We start from the raw sequence: 20,366 nt of genomic DNA on the forward strand, positions 1-20,366 counted from the left end.
GTATACACACATACAGTCTGTCTCTGGTTTTGATTAGGAGTTTGGAGTCGCTGACTTCTTGTAAACAGAACTCTACAAGCTCACGCAAAGAACAGAGTTGGGTTTCCTTTACCCAGATTTGCTCATTGACATCTTCATTGGAGTGAAAGGAACAGTCAGAAAATTGCTTCAGAAGTAAATGATGGAAAGGGTCTTAAAATGTTACAGAATATTTAAGTAATTTGCACGTGTAAAATAGGTTACAAAAAGCTTTTCTCTTTGCTTTTTCCCCAAGAATTAAATCAAAGCCTTTTATTCCAATAAAGCCAGCTGGAAGAGTAGGTCCTGTTAACCGTGTGATTCTGAAAACAAGCCCGCGTGTATGACTTCTCTACATCTGTGTATTTATACACCCCACATTGAGTAATCAAATAGCTGTTGGGTAAATAAATAATACATATTAATTAATGCCCAATCCATATTTTCCCAGAATACATTTCCCAGACGACTAATTTTATAGGATATTTTTAAAAGTTTTATGTAAAGAGATTTATAGCTACATAAATTATAAAATGCTGGACTTAATGAAACAAAATGCATCTGTGACAGAACCTTTGATATGCTAATGTGCCTTAGGAATCTCCTCCCAAGAATGGGTAGAGTAAACATTCCTGAGACTTTGTGCGTGGAAGTTGGACTCTACTGCTCCATAGAACACTCTTGCACATGCTGCTTTGTCCCCAACTTCCCAGCTTTCTCACTGCTGGTGGGCTTAGGGTCCTGATTGTGCAGAACTGAGAGCTCAGGGCACCCAGAGGAGAGGGAAGGTGCAAGGTGGCCCATCCGCAAGGACACACAGCTCCTACCTCACTGGCTGCCGACCTCTTGGGTGAGGCATTGATTCCAGTCATGTTTTCCACTGGGGACCAGGGCTCAGTGCCCTTTTTTGCTAAATGTGGACTATTAACATGAAAGGAGAAGCCTCCAGGTATCTGCTTCCTAATGGCCTTCTGCAAAGGCAGGTGATTGATCTGCACTCCAGGCTGGTGCAGATCTCCAGGGGGCTCTGAAGAAGCCACTTTCCCAGAGTTGCAGAAGGTGAGAGTCTGGCCCTGAATGAAGGGAAAAAGACCCTGTGACTTGCCATCATCTGGGGTCCCTGTAGGGAATAACAAAAGAGAGTGTTCTGGGCTGTGGGCGGAGGGACTTTCCTGTTTCCACTCCCACTGCCCAGTTCTGTCCCAGACAACACACTTCACCTCTATGAGCTCCATATGCCTCACTTACTAACACTGACCATTGTCAAGTCAGGGGAGCATCACAACCAGTTTGGGGAGCACTCAGCACACAGTGGGAGCTCTTTATGGAGCTCTGAGATAGCACAGTGTGGGTTAGTATCTACAGACCTGGATGCCTGGCACGAAGAGGCACACAAAAAAAGAATCTCCAAAACTTTAGGGCCTAAAGGAACAGGTAACTCAAATTGTCTGTTTCACAATGTAAGTGACTTCTGATTAGCACAGTTAAAGAAAGAGTGAGTGAGTGTGTGTGTGTGTGTGTGTGTGTGTGTGTGTGTGTGATGCGTATGTGTGATTGACAGGGTGAGGGCCCCAAAGTGGGTGAGTTAATCTTTGGTAGGCAGGGTCTATGCCTTGAAAGAGAATAGTCAAAATGAACCATGGCTTGTACATGTCTGAAGAGGCCCTTGTGATTCAAACACTCAGCATCCAGCATGCCATGTGTTGAAAGGAGACCATGCTATACAAACACTGTGCCCTGTTTCCATGGTCACTGAGTGTTAATGAAACTGAGAGGGGCCTTCGGGCTGCGCTCACTAAACTTGTCTGCAGAGCCAGCGGAGCCAGTAAACACACTTCCAAACAGTCAGCTGCCTCACCCATGTGGTAGTGTGGGTGGGTTTGCTTCTCTTCTTCTCATGTATCATTTCTTCTTTGCCAGCAGAGATAAAACGAAAAGCTACAGACATAAACTGTGCAAATAAAATAACCTTCAGAGGTGACTGCTCTAGTGAAACTTACCATCTTCCCTGTTGCTATGGTTACTCCAGCAGGTCGCCCAGTGAGAATGGCTCTGTCATCAGCAACGAATCAGGGAAGCCCAGCTCAGGGAGACGCTCACCCCAGAATGTAATGGCACAGCAGAAGGTGACAAAGGAGGAGGCAAGGAAGAGAAATGGTGAGAAGCCTGCCTACCAAGCACCACCCCAGCCCCTCCCTGTGGGTGCTTGCACACCCGAGCATCCATTCACACACTCGGCATGCTCTAACCTCTCCTTTCTATTCTGCCTGCAGGGGCCAGAGCCTCTTGGATGATTGTTCTAACCCTTTCTCTGAATTGTTCTAGCAAACCTCCTCTGCTCTTGTTCAGGAATTGTGCAGTCCCTTAGAAAAACCACTGTAAAACAAAGTGATGTTTGCTTAGAGATTTTTCTCATCCTTGAATGGATGGATGTGGATTCTGGCCCCAAGTCTGCAAAGGCATCTGGTCTCTGAAATGCTGGCTATTCTAAAGGTTTCTTTCCATTTCTTGCCCTGATGGTTTTGGTGAGTTTCAGGGGTTCAATCTGTCATTAGTGAATCTAGATACTGCCAATCTAACTCTCCCCAGAAAAAACCAATAGACAGATTTGTCAATTTAAAAAAAAAATCAGCCTTATGCTTCATTTTTCTGTTTTATCTCTGGCACACACAGATCATTTTCCTCCTTCATAATGTGTTAGTGTTTGGGGTTTATGTCTAAGTTCTTGAGCTCTCTGATTGTGTAGGGCACCATCTGTGTTACCTCTGTTGAACATCGTTGTGCTGTCTTGCTGTCCTCCTCATCCGTCACCTTGGTTCTTTCCCTCATCCCTTCATGGTCCTTCTGCATATGAGGATGCTTGCAGGAGCCCAGAATTCCAGCACCCAGCACTCCAATTTCATATCATGAAAAATCCCTTCTGAATTTCAAAGAGTTGTGAATGAAGCCCTACAGAAATGCCAGGTGAACAGTACACATCCTGGCACTCTACTTAACTGGGCTTCACCTTTTCAAGGGGTTTGATGATGTGCAATGCAGGGGTCTCTCTTGAAGCTAGTGCCAAAAGAATCTTATCTACTTCTTTTCTTCTGTCCAAAAGAGATACGGAATGTAGGAAGGAAGGAAACAAGGAAAGAAGGAAGGAAGGAAGGAAGGAAGGAAGGAAGGAAGGAAGGAAGGAAGGAAGGAAGAGAGAGAGAGAGAATCTTTGCATTCTGCAGAGAAAATACAGTCCCTGTTCCCATTTCCAGCTTTTACATAAAGCGCTTGTTAAATTCTCATGTCTATTTGACTCTTAAATTTTTCTTCCCTTGAATTCTGTGTGCTCTGGAAGACAGAAGCTGCTTTCTGCATCAGAATTAGGGTGTGACCTGTGAGACTTTTCTGGAATATCTGCACTACCTGAGATAGCCAGAAACCCTGCTATCAGTTGTGTGCCAGGAAGCACATAAGGAACATTCTAGAGTCAGAGGAGCTCTGAGCTCAGGAAGAGGGACTCAGGCTTAGCAAATTTCTTCTCTTTCTTCCCCAGGCAAAATGCTAAGAGACATGGGTAAAGAGAGCAAGGTGACAGCACAGACAACAGACATTGAAGCCATACAGGAAGATTTTTTATTTTAACTAAGTACAGCCATCTTTCCATGCCTAAGTATTCTGCAACCTTATATTCAGCCAATGGTGGATTTAAAATAGTGGAAAAAATCGAACATGGACAGACCTCTTTTGCTTGTCATAACAACTGTTTATGTAATATTCATATTGTTTTGAGTGTACAGGTCATTGGAGATGATTTAAAGTATATGAAAGGTTGTGTGCAGGTTACTTGTAAATAGTATGTCGTTTATTCAAGGAGCTTGAACAGCCACAGGTTTTGGTGTCTGTGGGCTTCTTGCAACCAATTCTCTATGGATGCTGCATTGGCCATGGCCAGCTCATCAAACTGGTGCCCATCCACCCTCTTACCCTGCCTCCTCCGCCTCCCCTTACTCTTCCCCTCCCTTCTTTCCTTCCTTTATACACTTTCTGGAGCTTTATAAAGTCAAAAGCCACTCCTGCCTTCAGATGCCTCCTCACTCTCCCATCCTAGACCTCGACTGACTCTGAATAACTCAGTGTGTGTTTCTCTGACCCTTTTACTATCTGTGTGTCTTAGCATCTTGCTTTGTTTCCTTTGTTATAAAAGGAAATCGATATGCTTATTGTTCTATGTGCTTTTTCTTGCTTAAAAATGTGCAAAGCACAGATTTCTCTGTCAGACATTTGCGTATGATCCTTTCCCTGCCTCTGTGTTTAGTTTGTAGAGTATGTGGTTTCTGATCCCGTCACTCCCCATGAGGCTCCTGAAACCCTGTCCTGCTCTAAGAGTCTCTGCTGACCACTACTGCCATTCCTGTTTGTTCAGTCTCCCCCACCCTTCTTATTTTAAAGCACTGTGATTATTTAAATATTAGGTTCAGAAATAATGACAGACAGGCAACTACTGTTTCAAGCTGAGGTTTTTTGGGTTTTTTACATTTTGCATTAAAATTTTTTAATTTTACAGAGAATAAAAACAATAAAAATGATACATAATTTCAAAACAAGATCATAGGAAATTAGCAATGATTATTATGTTGTATATTGTTATCTTCAGAATAATTGCTCAGAATACCAGATATAGGCATGCAAAATTGATCAAATATAAGCACTAACTATTCCTTTCAATGAAGTCACAGAATTAGTAGTACAATTATTTTAACTATCTTGTGTATGTATTTATATATATACATATTTCCCTTCCTTCTTTTCTCCTTTCTCCCATCCCAGTTGTTCTCTCCTTTTGAGCAGTTTCTTTCCCTTTCACAATATCTGTTGCACCTTTTGGATCATATTTACTCTTTCAGTTTCTTACACTAAGGAGACAATATGATGTTTCCATATATAAGTCTGATTTATTTCACTTATGAGTATGGTCTCTAGTTGTATCCATTTAACTATAAAAGCCCTGCATTTCTTTATAGTTGAGTAGTACTCCATTGTATAACAATACATCTTGTTTTATCCATTCCTCAGTCGATGGGCATTTGGGTTGTTTCCAAGATTTAGCTATTACAAATTAAGCTGCTATAAACATAGGTGTACATATATTGCTGTGGTATGATGTTTTCAGTTCTTCTGGAAGAATACCCAGAAAGAGAATAGTTGGGTCAAATGGGACTTCTAATCCTAGTATTTTGAGGAATCTCACCCTGATTTCCATAGTGGTTACACCAGCCTACACTACCACCAACAATGAGAAAGCATTCTTTTTTTCTCCACAGCCTTGCTAGCATTTGGAGGTTTTTTCCCTGCTAGCATTTGTTATTGGATGATTTTTTTTTTTTTTTATGACATCCATCTAGAGGAAACATTCCTGAAATTCCTGTGGAACCAGAAGGGACCTAGAATAGCAAAGGCAATCCTGGGCAAACAAAAGCATCACAATTCCTGATTTGAAATTATACTACAATGCTACTACAATAAAATCAGTATAGTACTGGCAAAAAAAAAGGCAGACCTAAGTATCAGTGGAACAGACTAGAAGAATTACAAAGACAGTCAACCACCTTATCTTTGACAAAGGGGCCAAACACTTTCACCAGAAAAAAGATAGCCTCTTCAATAAATGGTGCTGGAAAAACTGACTTTCCACATGCTGACTACTAAAACTAGACCCATGTCTATCACCATGCACTAAAGTCAAAATGGAGAAAAGATTTAAATATTAAAAAAAGAAACACTAAATCTACTGGAAGACAAACTAGTTAGAAATCTTGAAGACATAGGGATAGGCCGAGACTTCATGAACCAAAACCCGACTGCATGGAAAATACATCAAAGAATCAACAATTGGGATCTCTTCTTATTAAAAAGCTTTTGCACATTAAAAGAAATCACCAACAGAGTGAAAAGAAAACCCACAAATTGGGAAAAAATTTTAGCCAATTGTCCCTCCGACAAAGGATTTTATCCAGAACATACAAAAATTTTTAAAAATCAGGGCCACTAAATTCAAAGACCTAGTTCAAAAGTGAGCATAAGAGATAGATACATACTTCTCATTATGATGAAATAAAAGTGACAAATAAATATATGATAAAATGTTCAACATTGTTGGTCACTTGAGAAATGTAAATTAAAGCAACACTGAGATTCCATCTCATTCCAGAAAGGCTGAGGTTTTTATTTGTTTGATTAAGAAGCCATTTGTTTGATTAAAGTGCCTCCCTGGTTGCATTTTATTTTGGTCACAAGTAAAACCAGTGAGTCCCCAGGATTGGTCGCTTCTGCTTTACCACAGGTTTCTGTTCGGTGAACGCATCGGAATTCTAGAATAAACCTCTATGAGACTTACATTTTTTTTTTAATCAGAAGATCCCCTCCCTTTTAATACTAGGTAAGAGTTAACCAGTAAAGTCAATAATGTATTTGACTGGGTTAGAAGATGACCCAAAGGGAGGAAGAGAGGGAGAGAGGAAGACAGTAACCATGAATGGGACTGTGGAGAAATCAGAAATATGTATTTCCATCCCCCTTGCTGCAAAAACTATTGAGCACTTGTTGTATGCAAGCTCTGAGAACAGATTATTCTGCTAGTGCCAAAGATTCGTTTTGTCTCATGGTTTAGTGTTTATCCTAGAGTCTAGGGAGGCTAAGAATAGTTAACAACATTAATGTATAGGCTGCAATTCTAAAACTGTTCCTGTTTCCCACCAGGTTTTTGCAGCTGTAACTCCTGATATCATCTTTTGTGAAAATAGAAACTTTAAAAGGAAAAAACCCTAGTCTGCTAGCAGCATGGCTGGTAGGATCCTTGTAGCTTAGCGGACTCGTTAGCTACCAGAGCTTCAGGGCTGTTTCAGAGTCTATTTTATGGAAATATTTTAATACAAGTAGGAAACTTAGACATGACAGCTGGGATTTTAAAAGCAGAAACAGTTCGATGTTTTTCTCAACGAAATACATATATTTGAACTTCTGAGTCACCTTTGAAAATGTCTTTTTCCAGTAAAGTTAAAAGCAAATTCAAGATTTGAACAGATAGATATAGAGATTTAGATAGATATTCTTTTACAATTTCGATCATCTAAGAGCAAACAATGTCCCTAAACCCTTGATTTCAGAGATTTCACTGTCGGCGTTCAGGATCTAACCAGATCTTGTCTCCTGATATTATTCACAGGAAGATGAGGCAAGAGAAGAACAAGAACTAGAGTTTTGAGGATGAATTAGCACTTCCTCGGCAGGGATCTGAGGCTAAGATGAAGACTTACAGGGAGGTCCTTCAGTGATAGTAGCTCAGGATCACAGTTTCAGCTTTTATTTGTTCTTTGCTCTCCCAGTGAAGTGAAGACTTGCTTTTCTTATTTTATTTTGAATTGTATATATTCAAGGGGTACAGTGTGATTTTAAATACTTGTATACATGTGGAATGATCAAATCACAGTATTCAGCATGTCAGATAACTCTGGACGGCTGTAACACTAGTTGTAGATTACTTGTCTTTGAACTTTTAACAGACATTGGGGAAAGGAGGAGCATGACTTGTTGCACAGGCTTTTCTGCCTCCAGTGTGGCAGGGCTGTCCCTCCTGCCAATTCAAACATGAAAAAAAAAATGGTATCTTTTCTTCCAGGCTAATTTACTGAAATGAAAACCAACAATGCAAATAAGCCACAAAATACAAGAACTGTGCGTAGGATATGACAGCATCTTGACTTAAACTTCTTCAGTTTAACTGTGGTCCTTGCCTTTAACACCTCTCTTTCCTTTGGGGGATAATTGAGCATTAAATCCCCCATGAACCTATTGTACTCACAGCAGTTTAATGTGTTCATGTTTAATGCAGTGCCTTTAATTTAACTTTCCATAAAGTCAGAAGATACCTAAATATTTTTCTCTTTTAAAAAACCTAGGAGAATAAATAAATAAAACGTAGGAGAATTGTTGTATAAATAAGAATATGCCTTTCGAGGGGAATTTTTCCTGTCAGAGTTATGCTGCCCACATAACTCCATCTGTAGAGTGAGGAACAGGAATGCCACAACCCAGAAGCAATAAAGATGCTCAGTGCTGTCTCTCCACCTTGTGAACAGCTCAGTTCTGGCTTGAGCCTTCTACCTGATGCCTGGTCACCCGGTACTAACAAGATCTCCTTTTCCAAGTCAGGAGAGGCAAGACATTCTTCCTTCACTCACGTGTACTCGTTGAATCTTTTATTGAAGACAAGCAGCACATGAAACACTATGAATGCCAACAGGCCTCGGCCTTGAGGAGATGGTCAGATGTAAAACTGATGGTCTGGTTTCAGGGACAAGGACAGACTCTCAGTTAATACAGTAAATCAGTAGAAATAAATGACAGGAAGAAAATATAGCAAGACAGTGACGGGATCGCTGTAAGTTGGTGGTTAGAGAAAATATCTTCATGTAATGACCTACAGAAAGAATTCTGAACTGAGTAAATAGCTAATGCAAAATTTCTGAGGTGCCAACATGCCTGCTGGGTCCCAGAAGGCCACGGTGGTGGATCAGAGTGGATAACAAGAGAAATAGGAGATGGGCTCAGCAAGGTGACCAGCACCGGCTCCTCCAGGGCCTGGTAGGAAACAGATGTGGCTTTCAGAAGGCTCTGATGAGAGTGGGGACATGATCTGGTTCCCTTTGGGAAACATGGGCCTTCCTAGCTACTAAGGGAGATATATTCTAGGGGTAGAGTGATGGGAGGAGACACTGAGGTAGACGACTGTTTAGAAGGTAAATAGGTCACTCATTACTACATCACCCCTATACTTAATGACCTGAAATGAAAGTCTGTATTTATTATCTCACATACTGTCTGTAGGGCAAGAATTTAGAAGTAGTTTAGCTGGATAATTCTGGTTCAGCATTTCTTGTGAGGCCACAGGAAAGATGTTGGCCTCGAAGGTAGTTATCTAAAAGTCTTGACTAGGCCTAACGATGGCTAGCTCAGGTTAGGCAGAAGGCCTCAGTTGAGGCCTTTCCACAGGGCTGCTTGAGTGTTCTCGTAACATGATGGCTGACTGTTTCCTGAGTAATTGATCCAAGAGACAGTAAGGTGGAAAGTTTTGTTTTTGTTTTTTTTTAACAACCAAACCTTGGAAGCAAAACAATGTTATTTCCCTAGTTTCTTCTTGGTTTCAAAGATCAGTCCCATTCATTGGTGTATATGAGTATCAGGAGTTGACAAGATGACAAGAAGTCATCTTGGAGACTAGTCAGTTACTATAGTTGACTTTTATTGTAGTTGTCTAGGTGGGAGAGAATGACAGTTATGAGTTGCCCAGCAAAACTACCCTCTAAAATTATATATGTGTCCAGTAACATGTCTGAATAGAGATTGTTATTGTACCTAGAACTTAAAAAAAATCTGATTAAAACCTATTGTTTGACTCCACGGGGTCTTAGCCACATTGTAAAATAACAATATACTTGGCTAATTGATAGATTTTCTAGGATTATGGTAAGTGGCAAAATGATATAAACTATGTGTTTTTCAATAATTAAACAACATCCCAATCTCTTGAGCAGACAGGAGGAATGATAAATATACTTCCATTGCATTCATATTTTATATATAATACCTATTGTGCTTCTAAATTGTCTACTGGGTTAGTTATTTGAGCAAGCTTAATTTATCTCTTGCCAAGCCATGCTCAAGACACTATCATTCCTATAGTTATTTCACGGGACTGTGGTTTAAGAACAAATAAATCGGCGAGATACCAGTGGCCCTGGAACATTTGTGTGCTCAGTTATGAAAGCGGGAAGCTGACTGGTGTTTTTTTAGCTGTCTATCACAGCAGAGTGATCTGTTCGACAGGAGAATTAATTTAATAAAGCGTGGGTGAAATCAGCGTTTAATTAGGGGACTCATCCATAGCTTCACATTAGTTTCTCTGGTAAGTTATTTCATAGCTTTCTTTTGTTTTAGACAAATGAAAGTAACCAAAGCCCAAATCATTGGAGAAGCTGCCTTCAAAAAGAAAAAAAAAAAAAAGGAAAAGTGACCACATTTAACTTCATGCAAAACTTGATGGCTTTAGTGGCATGGACTGCGCTGAATGCCATCGGTCTGGTAGTAATTGGATTTTAAGAACAGTGCCAGGGTTTGGCCAGTTCACCATTCTCATTTCTAAAAACATAGAGGTCAAATATACTTTTTAATTTTTTTCAGTGTTGTCACAGATTGGGGGTGGGTTTTGATGCTTAATTTCATATCTTTAAAGCTTTTTTCTATCCACTGATTACATAATGGCAGGATAAATAGTATAGATCTTAAATTTAAAAGAAAAACCCGAGCAGCAGGGAGCGCTTGGCACAGGACCAGATGCTGTTGTCTCTGCGGTTATTTTGAGTAAAGGAATGTCCTTCAGGGGCCGCGAGCCTTATATCTATTCTCCCCTACATCGTAAAACTGATGGGTTTGTGTTGTGCTCTAGTGCCCGGCAGTGACGAAGAGGAAGGTGCCGTTCTGTTTGACAGCTCTGGCAAAGTGACAGCAGATCCCTTCGACACATCTTCTGGATCTGTGCAGCTCATCGCGATCAAACCCACCGCCCTGCCCATGGTGCAGCCCATCTCAGACAGGAGCCAGGACTCCTCAGCGGTGCTCAATGGTGAGGTGAGCAACCTGTGTGACCCGGTACGGCAAGTTCAGCCAGGTCTGGGGGATTCAAGTTAGGGCACAGCCCCTCAGCGTGCTGGGTACTGCGGCTCTAAAGATCATTTTTACCTTTGCACATAAGAGACTTCATGGGAGTGACTTAAGATACAAGTCACCAAAACAAGTCTGTTAAGGGGTTTTCAGACCATTTTCTACCATCAGTGAAAATCCAGAGAGAACCTTTAAAGCTCTGTGATTATGAAAAGAAACATCAGAAACTTTATGCCCCCCAACATGCATACACCCCCCCGACACACACACAGACACACATATATAACCCTTTCACTTTTATTTAGCACACATATTAATCTTCCATTAGAGATGTTGAGGTTTTGGGAGGGGTGTGAATTGAGTGGGAGGTCAAGAATTTATCATCACTTGGGCAGGGATAGGGCCCACTATCACCTTTGAAATGACATTTATTCCTTTGGGCTAACTGCTTTTATAAGGATACCAATGGATGTCACAATGTTAATCAACTTTCCTGAGTAAAACAAACAAACAAGCAAACTCTGTAACATATGTCAGAGAGTGGTGATTTTATCAAAGAAAACCAGACTTCATAGATAATATGAGAGATAAGGCATAATTCTTGGCAGATAGTAAGTGTTGATAGATAATAGGTAGTTGATGAGAAATTCTGGAGGACAAGAAATCGGGTGGAAATTGTCTACTGTTGCTCCATTTTCTGTAGCAGAATAGCCAAGGGGCTAAAAATGTTTATGAATCTTTAAGAATATGCTTGTAGAACCTACTTGTGAAAATTTAAGTTATACATGTACACACACACACACACACACACACACACACTGACTCAAACACACTGTTACACTTTGCTCTGGTGATAAGACACTAGATTGGTTATTCATTACATTTATATGTACCCTGCCATTTTTTCCTTCAAGAAGAAATTTCCAAAGTTTTAAACTCTTCTTCCCATCACACCTCAAGGAACGAACCACAACCCTGTGCAGCTGGGTGTGTAACTGCACATGGTAATGGTCGACCATCCAGGACATTTATAAAAACGCTCATGAACCTAGCTCAGGAAGTGTCTCAGGGCAGAAAGACTGAGCTTACCTATAGATAGGCTGAGGTTCACCACAGCTTATTTTAGATTTATGGAGCACTGCTGTTTCCATGTCCTCAGTTTTTAGACAAAAATCCTAAAGCCTGAGGGGGTCACGTGGCTTGCTCAAAGTCACACTGAAGGTCACTGTGGCAGGCATCATATTCAGGTGCCCTGACTCCCCATCCAGTGCTCCTTCCTCTCTTCAACAGCAGCGTGCTTAAAAAGCATCTGAATCCAGGCTGCCAGGGTTTGAATCCCAGGTCCTGTACTTAGTGTCTGTCTGACCTTAGCTGGGTTAGTTGACTCCTCCAAGCTTCAGCATCTCCACTGTAAAATGGAACTGCTCTGAGGCCCTAATCAGTTGGTACCCGTAAGGCATGCGGAATTACGTCCAACATATAGTAAGCACTTTTTCTTACTATCAGTTGGTCAACAAGAAGGGTGGATTCATATGAGGTATGGTCAGAATATACAATGAATACTTAAATTCTAAAAATTTACTACAGTAAAAGACACATTGCCATTATTTCCCCTCAGTACACTGCCCCCACTTCAAACATACTCTCCTTGTTGTTCTCATCATTTTCTGAAGCTGTTCTGGAAGTCCCCTTTCATGAGTGTCTTTAGTTGCTGTTTTGTGGCTGCCTTGATGTCCCCTGATCGATTTTAAATGTTTACATTTCATGGTCATTACATTTTGATTGGGGGAAGAGCCAGCAGTCACACAGCACTATACAGCTGGTGAATAAGGTGGCTGAGGACACAGCATAATGCTTTTATGAGCCTGCCTTTCTGCTGGATGGCACCAGGCAGCAGCAGTCAACCTATTTTTTATTGCACCTCATAAAGACACTCACAGAAGACGACTTCCAGAACTCGGTTAGAAAGTGCCAAGTGTTTGGAGTGAGAGGAATACTCACAGGGGGATAAATGGCATTGTGTCTCTTATGATAATAAATTTTTATTAAAGCACACCGTATTTTTTGATCAGTCCTTGTGTGTACCTTATTCCCCATGGCTCTATCATTTGCCTGAATGTCTTCCTAAAACCAGTCACAGCCACTGAATCTTTCTGCCACCAGACAAGCAAGCCTGTCATGTTAAATCAATGAGGTTTGATCTTGCTGAGGACCTACTGCCTGGTTGTGGACCCAGTCATGACTGCCATGGCTGGATTCTCTGTCACAGCTTAAGGACAAGAATATCATCAAGATAGACTCCAAATCTGGGGCAGATTTGACTCCTCACCCCCTTTTTCTTCCCAGACTCATCACCCTGTCACAGAAGGAGAACAGATGAGCATTTTCTTTGTCCAGAAATGGATTCTTGCTACATTTGGGCAGTGAGAGGAAGGGACTTTGCTGCCATTTGGATTGGAAGAGAGCCCTGAACTGTTCACTATAATTTGTGGCCTAGTGGAGCTTGATCCAGATTGCTCTATAATTTTCTTTCTTCTTTTCTTAATGGTAGCTGGCCTAAAAGAAAAAGCATAACCCCTAAGCCACAAACTTCCCTTTTATGAATTATAGGAAATTATTTTAAAGAAAACATAATCACAACATAGAAAGTTCAGAAATGGAGGAGTGACATCTTCATTTATTTATGAAGCATGGCCATCTCTTACATCTTTCACAGGTCGGAGGGACATTAGCCATGTTTCTTTCTGAAAGACCACACTATGGGTTTTGCCCATAGAGCAGAACCTGGTTGGCATTCATAGTTATACAGAGCTTTAAAATAATTTCTCTTTTCAAACAGACATGGATTTACAGAAATGTGTTTTCACATGCAGGCTGGTCACATGGCAAGGCCTTGGGAACAGAATGTTTGTTCTGCCTTCCCACCCATCCATTCCAACTCACCCACTTCAGGGCTGTCTCATCCGGCTGAGCCTCTGCTAAATGGTCAGGGGAAGTTCTAGGCCCCAGGGACTGGCTCTGGACTCAGGGTACCAACAACTTGCTGGGCTGTCAGGTCAGAGCCCCTTACCCCAAGGACCCGAAAAGGTATAGGCAGAATTAAGGCAAATTCTGGAAAGCAAAGAGCCCAGAGTCAGATCTAAACCAGAACAGTGTCGGGCAGACTCGGGAAAAGGTCTTGACAGAAGGACTCGGGTGACTTAGAGAGTGCCCAACCTCACATTGTTTGGGGCTCCATGCGTGGGTCTGGTTGGTTCAGGGAACCAGAGTAGAAGCCTTGGGCGGCCTTTCCAGGAGCTGTGACCTTCTGGTGAAAGTCTCCCAGCTGTGGCCATGCTGGGTCAAGTCCCTGCTTGAGATAGTCTCTCTCCTCAGGTGAACAAAGCCTTGAAGCAGAAGTCAGACATCGAGCACTATCGGAACAAGCTGCGCCTCAAAGCCAAGAGGAAGGGATATTACGACTTCCCTGCAGTGGAGACAAACAAGGGCCTGACCGAAAGGAAAAAGGTGTACGAAAAAGCCCCAAAGGAAATGGAGCACGTTTTGGACGCAGACTCAGAACTGTGTGCTCCGTATGCTGAGTCTAAAAACAGGTGCAGAATCTATGGGATTCCTTTTTTTCCTCAAATAAATTTATAATTTTATTAGTATGCTAGAGATGCGTAATGAATATATTCATCATGGAGAATTGGTGCATATACGAATTCCGTCTTGATCCTCGTTACTTCCCCTTCCCTTTCCTTTCCTCCATCTCCCCCATCTCCACGTCCCCTTCCCATCTCCACAAAGTCTATCTTCCTGTTTCCTAGCACATCTCTTTTACTTTGCTCACTTTTTGGCTTCAGGTTTCTCATACAGGAGAAAACATGCCTTGGTTAACTTTCTGTGTCTGATTTATTTCACTTAGCAAGACAGACTCGAGGGATTCTCTTTAGGTCATTGTAGCATGGGTGGGATGGTGGCAGATAGAGCCACCTTGTAGACTTGGTTCCTCCATCTAGAGGAATTGGGATCTTTGTGGGCCATGGATCTGGGCCCCCCTGGTCCATGCGGGCAAGTACTCCATAATGAACCTAGAGGAGACTAAAATTGAAGCTATTTTAAAAATACTAGGGCAAACAACCATAATTGTCCTTTAGTTTAATAATGTTTTCAAGCCAGTTGCTGTTTCAGAGCTGGGTGAAGATATAATTATCACTTTACCTATTCATGCAACTTCTAGATCAAGGGACATTGTATTTTTCAGTTATGTTGGTGGCTCTTGCATAGAAAAGCAAATTTCACACCTCAGCTTTGCATTCATCCTCGGGAGGTATTCACCATGCTGCTGCTCAGCCCTGTGGGCCAGATCATCTCATTCATTCATCCATTTTGCTTTGCTGTTCAGCATTCCTTGTCCCCTGCTGTGTGTCAGGCACCAGTCAAGAGGAACCACACACTGACTCGTCAATGTGTGCCTTTTCTCATTCATTCCTTCGATTCCTTCAATATTTATGAAGATTAGATAGTCTGATTACTGTTCCTGTTGATCTGATGAGAGTGAGAAAACCCCACTCACAGGCCTGATGGATGTGGGAGGGGCGGGTGGCCTGGTCTTTCAGACATTGCTCAGCGAGGTGATTTGAATTGGTGTCTGTCTCAGCCTGTTCTGTGCTGCTATCACAGAACACCTGAAACTGGGTCATTTATAATGAACAGAAATTAATTTTTCACAATCCTAGAGACTGGAAGGCTACAATCAAGGTACCAGCATCCTGTAAGGGCTTTCTTCCTTCATTGTCACATAGTGTAAGACAGAAAGGGACAAGTGGAGGCCCAGCCTAACACTGGCATTAATGTGGCTCATGAGGACAGAATCTTGTGGCCCTGTCACCTTCTAAATGTGCCACTCGTCATACTGCCAAAGCGACAGCTAAATGTCCACATGAGTTTTGAAGGGGAGGAACACTCCAGCCAGAGCTGTGCCTTCCAGGCTTTGCTGCCAGCTGAGCAGAGTGGCCTCACACACGGGAGAGAGTGATGGCACAGTTCCTGACCTGAATGGGTATTTATGCAAAGCAAAAATGATTCTGTGACAGGCTTGAGTCAAAGCCACAAGATCAAGTAGGGAGGTGGGACTAACTTTCATGAATCGAATCAATGTAATTTATTTTCAGTAAAGAAAAGAGGAAATTCTAAACTAGGGCTTAATTTACCATGCTTCCCATTAGACTGGGTTGGTGTGAGACATAAAATCACACCATGACTGGGCTTTACAATGCATGTGTCACCATGTTAGCAGCAGTGGGAAAAGAGAGGAAAAGGATGGATTTTAAAAGAGAGACTGGTGTCAACTTTAGATTTTACTTTGCACTTTTGGACTCTGTTTCAGTGGTCTTTATACACTGAGCTGGTTGCTATTTCCCTGAGTCTCCTGCTGATACTTGAGGAAAATGAATGAACCATGATATATATTTATATGGGAAGCTTAGCTTGGGTATTACTGGACCAGTAAGTACAATTTTTGGTGATGGCCTTTTCTAAAAAGAAAACGAACCCAAAATGAAAGCAGCCATTTTCTGTGAGCTCCAGGCCACATGCTGAAGGTTCTTTGGTGGCTTTTCCTGCTGCTGCTGCTGCTGCTGCTGCTATATGTATGGTTGATGCTCAGCATATCTCCATTGGAAAAAAATGATTCAGTGAAGCTCCCGAAATATATTTTTAAAATTTGATTAGTTAAGGGGAAAAGATGGGTAGCCACAGACTGACTGAGCTGGGGAATAGGAATGGAGAGAGTGCATCAGTGAGAGGTGGGGTTGGGGAGAGAGACAGTCAGAAGACAGAAGCAGACTCTCCCTCAGATCAGCTTGGAGGAGGCCCCAGCAAGCTCGGAGGTGTTATTCCTGACACAGACTGTTGTTGACACCATAGCTGCCTGCTGTTTAATCTCTTGTCAGGTGAGAGCTACCTGTTAATTGCTGTTCACAGCACAACCCTCCAGAGATTCTGCCACAGCAGGGCACAGAGAAGGGATGATTCTTCCATCCAGAAGGAGCGCCAGTAGCCAGAATTTTACCTTCCGACCAAAGTTAAATAAAGTGACACAAAGTTTAGATTCTAGATGTTGGCTCACCATCGAATCTTTTAAGATAACATTCATAGCTTGTTTCCTAAAATCAGAGAAACATCTCATTTTATGTTATAAACTCTTACCTGAGCCACAAAGTACACAATCTACCGGAGACAGGTACTATCTCAGTTCTCACCGTACCTGGTCACCATACCTGGTCAGGCCAGCAGCAGCCCGCTGTCTACAAGCCTCTGTGGCTCCCACATGAGGGCTGTTTTTCAGCAGCTATCAACCAGGTCACTAATGTGCTCCGCAGTACCCTTAGCTAATGACAGATGGGAAATGATGGATAAATCCCCCTGCTGGGGGGACTCTGGGGTGTGAGCTACATGGTTGGAATGTCTACACTTTCTAGTTTCTGCATTTGATGCTTTGACATCTGGGGTGTTGCTGGTTGCCCATCCCAGTGTGACCCAATTCCTATGGTAGTGATGGAAAGGATCTACCAGAAAACACACTTTTCACACACAAACCAGTCAACCAACCAACCAGTCCAGAACGTACACCTCAGCCACCTCCTTCTGAGGCTTGCATGGGCCCATCACTGTGGGCTGTCATCGATCTGCCAGAATCACCCTGAGCCAAGCAGCAGACAGCCTACCCCCATCATATATGTCCCTTGCCCTGCACCACCCATTGCTTCCTTGGAAACCACAGTGAACTGTGATTCCTCTTCATTTCGTCCCCTCCTGGCAGACCCGGGTACTTCCTCCTGGGTTCAACCTGTCCCTTCCTCTTGAGCTCCTGAGTATAACAAAACATGTTCTCAGCAGCAGTCAGCGCCTAATCTGTTGCCTTGTCAGACCTGAGCGATAATTAAGCCCATATTTTAAAACAACTCTCCCACACTTTGAGTTTGAGCCCCAGGAATCCAAAACACTCATCTGCTCGTATTTCACCCCATTACCATTTCTCTCTTATTTCCCCACTTCACAGATAGTGCTTTCTGGTACCACTTTCCAGATTCTCTATTTGCACGCAAATCATCGCAACTAGTATATCTAGGGAACCATCCTAAGGCAGTAACCTCTAAAGACACAGTTGCTGTGATGCAAAGTGGGGGCTTCTTCCTATTCGGTGGCCCCAGGCTGTCTCTGTGGAACCATGGGGTTCCACAGAGCACAATGTGCAAACTGCTTTCTTCAACTAACCTGAGATTAAAAAGCTCTTAAAAATCCAAGTAAAATATTTCATTATCCACCAAGCAGTATTTTCAGAGCTAAAAAAACTATCCTCAAGTTTACTTGTTCTAAAATATATCACTTTATGAAAATACAGCAAAATACCAACAAGAAATGAATACACATAATGGAAATACATTTGATTTAAATAAGCAATTTCTTTGCCTGAGAGCCTGATTTATTTCTAGAGGGTTGTTTGTACACCAGGCACCCAGATGGTCTGGTCAGTTGAGATCCATGTTAAATAACATTCTTTAAGCCATGTATCATAATGCAACATTGTCTCTGAGGGAAGATTAGATTGGTTGAAAACCTGGTGTCTAAGCTCTAACCCATATTCATTGTTCTTGAAAGGGCTTATGACTTCATTATATTTCTAATACTTAGAGAATCACCTACTGAAATGCCAACATTTTCTAGCTTTTGCACTTGATGCTTTGACAGCTGGGATGTTGCTGGCTGCCCATTCCAAAGTGACCCAATTCCTATGGTAATGGTGGGAAGGTAATGATGGTAGGTAATGATGGACCTACCAGAAAACATTTTTCACATGCAAACCAATCCAGAATCTAGCCAATCCAGAATGTACACCTCAGCCACCTCCTTCTGAGGATCTCACAGGGCTCTCACTCTGGGCTGCCAGCATCACCCAGGGCCTGGAAGCTGAGGACAGCCTACCCCCACTATATGTAACCAATTCTAAATGGTTACTCGTCTACCGCCCGTTTAGTAAATCTTTTCTAAATGGGCTAAGGAGAAATCTCAAGACAGTTATGAAGTCTTCTTTTTTCAAAAAAGTATTTGTAATTGGGTCAAGGATGAGAATTCTTTGGGTCTGCTGAAGTCTGAGTTACAAGCTCACTGAGGTTGGCTGCCTTCCCTGAAGGAAGCCTTTAATTGCAGGTAACTAGAGAGAACAATTCACAATATCACATTGTTATTAATTAGGAGTCATTTGGTGGCACATGATGGAAATCCAGCACAAACTAGGTAAATAAAAGAGAAATATGTTATTGACCATTATTGAAAGGTCAATGCTTTAGTGCAGGTGAATGTGGGCAGGGTCATTCAATGGCTCCTTTATTTTCTCTTGTTCTCTCTTTACTCTGTCTAGTCCCATTGGAAGGTTCTAATTTCATGGTGGTCAACTGGCTGCCAGCAACCCCTGGCTCGTCCCTGTCTTCTTAGACATCTCAGTGCCAAGAAAGTGTCTCTTTCTTATTGCCCCAGAAAAAAAACCTGAGACTCAGTCTCATTGGGCCAACTCATGCTCAATACTGACCAATCATACGGCCATCATCACAAGATGCTGTGATTGGTCAAAGCTAAGTCAGTTGGCTATACCTAGAGGAAATGTCCCTCCAAACAACATCCTGCTGCTCCTATCCATAGCACGTTGTCATGGATACCAGGAAGATACTGACAACAGATGCTCTCAAAATAGGTGTGAACTCCTCAAGGTAAAGGAGTGAATTTCACAATATCTGTTTCATCCCCAAAGCTAATTGCAAGAGTATTGCTTTGCCTTGGAATTCTAATATCTGTCCTAAACCGTGTGTGTCTGTAATGCTCTGACAAATTTACTGTGTGTTCTTGAAAAAGTGTGTATGCCCGATAGTTTTCTGGTATTCCACATAGTCCCTGGGGATAAATGGTGTAATCACTTCACCTTTGGGGCATGAATAGCTACAATCTTAGAACCAAGACATATGATCTGATACTAGGGGAATTCTCTGAAGGTATGTGGTCTTGAAATGCAAGTTATTTACAGAAAGATGAGAGGAAACTTGTGTCTTTTTTTCATGCTCATGAAAGCCAACTGTCCCTCCTATTTATAAAAGTTGCTCTTGTGGAAGAAAAGCATAACCATCATCCCCTGTATGTTGCTAACTTCTTTCTTCTCTTCAGATAGACTCCTCTAATGACAAGTGGGAACAAGACAGTGGTGACCAGTGAATGGATTTTCTAAAAGTAGCTGACTAGAGCCTCTGAAGGTGCTAAAATACTAGATCTAAAATATTCTGCCCACATTGACATGGGGCTGGCTCCATTTAAGATTTGGCTTATCCCCAGAGAAGCTTACCTGACCATCTTATCTGAAGTTGGCCCCATCCTAGTTTTCCTCTGTCATAGCTCCTTATTTCTCTTAATAGCATGTTCTGAAATTATCACACTATGTCTCCCTCAGTAGGATGCAAACTCTGGGAAAGTTGGGACCAGGGGTGCTTGTCTTATTTCACAGTGCCTAGTATACAGTAGGACCTCAGTAAAAAAAGAATGTATGAATGGACGACTGGGCTCTATATTATTTAGCTTTCCTGCAGAATGACAAAGTGCTTGAGATAAATCAACTTAGGAAGGAA

At 42.0% G+C, this 20,366-nt stretch overlaps 1 protein-coding gene across 7 annotated transcripts in view; it reads left to right on the forward strand.

The window, feature by feature from the left end:
* Window positions 1-20,366, forward strand: part of Kiaa1549l (KIAA1549 like) — a 254,772-nt gene that overhangs the window by 189,369 nt on the left and 45,037 nt on the right. For 5 of the 7 annotated variants that reach the window (XM_063227749.1, XM_063227750.1, XM_063227752.1 and 2 more), the window contains 3 exons: window positions 2,048-2,175; window positions 10,499-10,680; window positions 14,089-14,306. In XM_063227749.1, the coding sequence (XP_063083819.1) occupies window positions 2,048-2,175; window positions 10,499-10,680; window positions 14,089-14,306 (528 nt within the window). The remainder of the gene's footprint in view (window positions 1-2,047; window positions 2,176-10,498; window positions 10,681-14,088; window positions 14,307-20,366) is intronic. The other 2 variants (XM_063227751.1, XM_063227754.1) reach the window with 1 other exon arrangement.

The sequence above is a fragment of the Cavia porcellus genome, unplaced genomic scaffold (genome assembly GCF_034190915.1).
Source record: "Cavia porcellus strain 051 isolate PalLab524CR breed Dunkin Hartley unplaced genomic scaffold, mCavPor4.1 scaffold_17, whole genome shotgun sequence".
NCBI classification, from domain to species: Eukaryota; Metazoa; Chordata; class Mammalia; order Rodentia; family Caviidae; genus Cavia; species Cavia porcellus.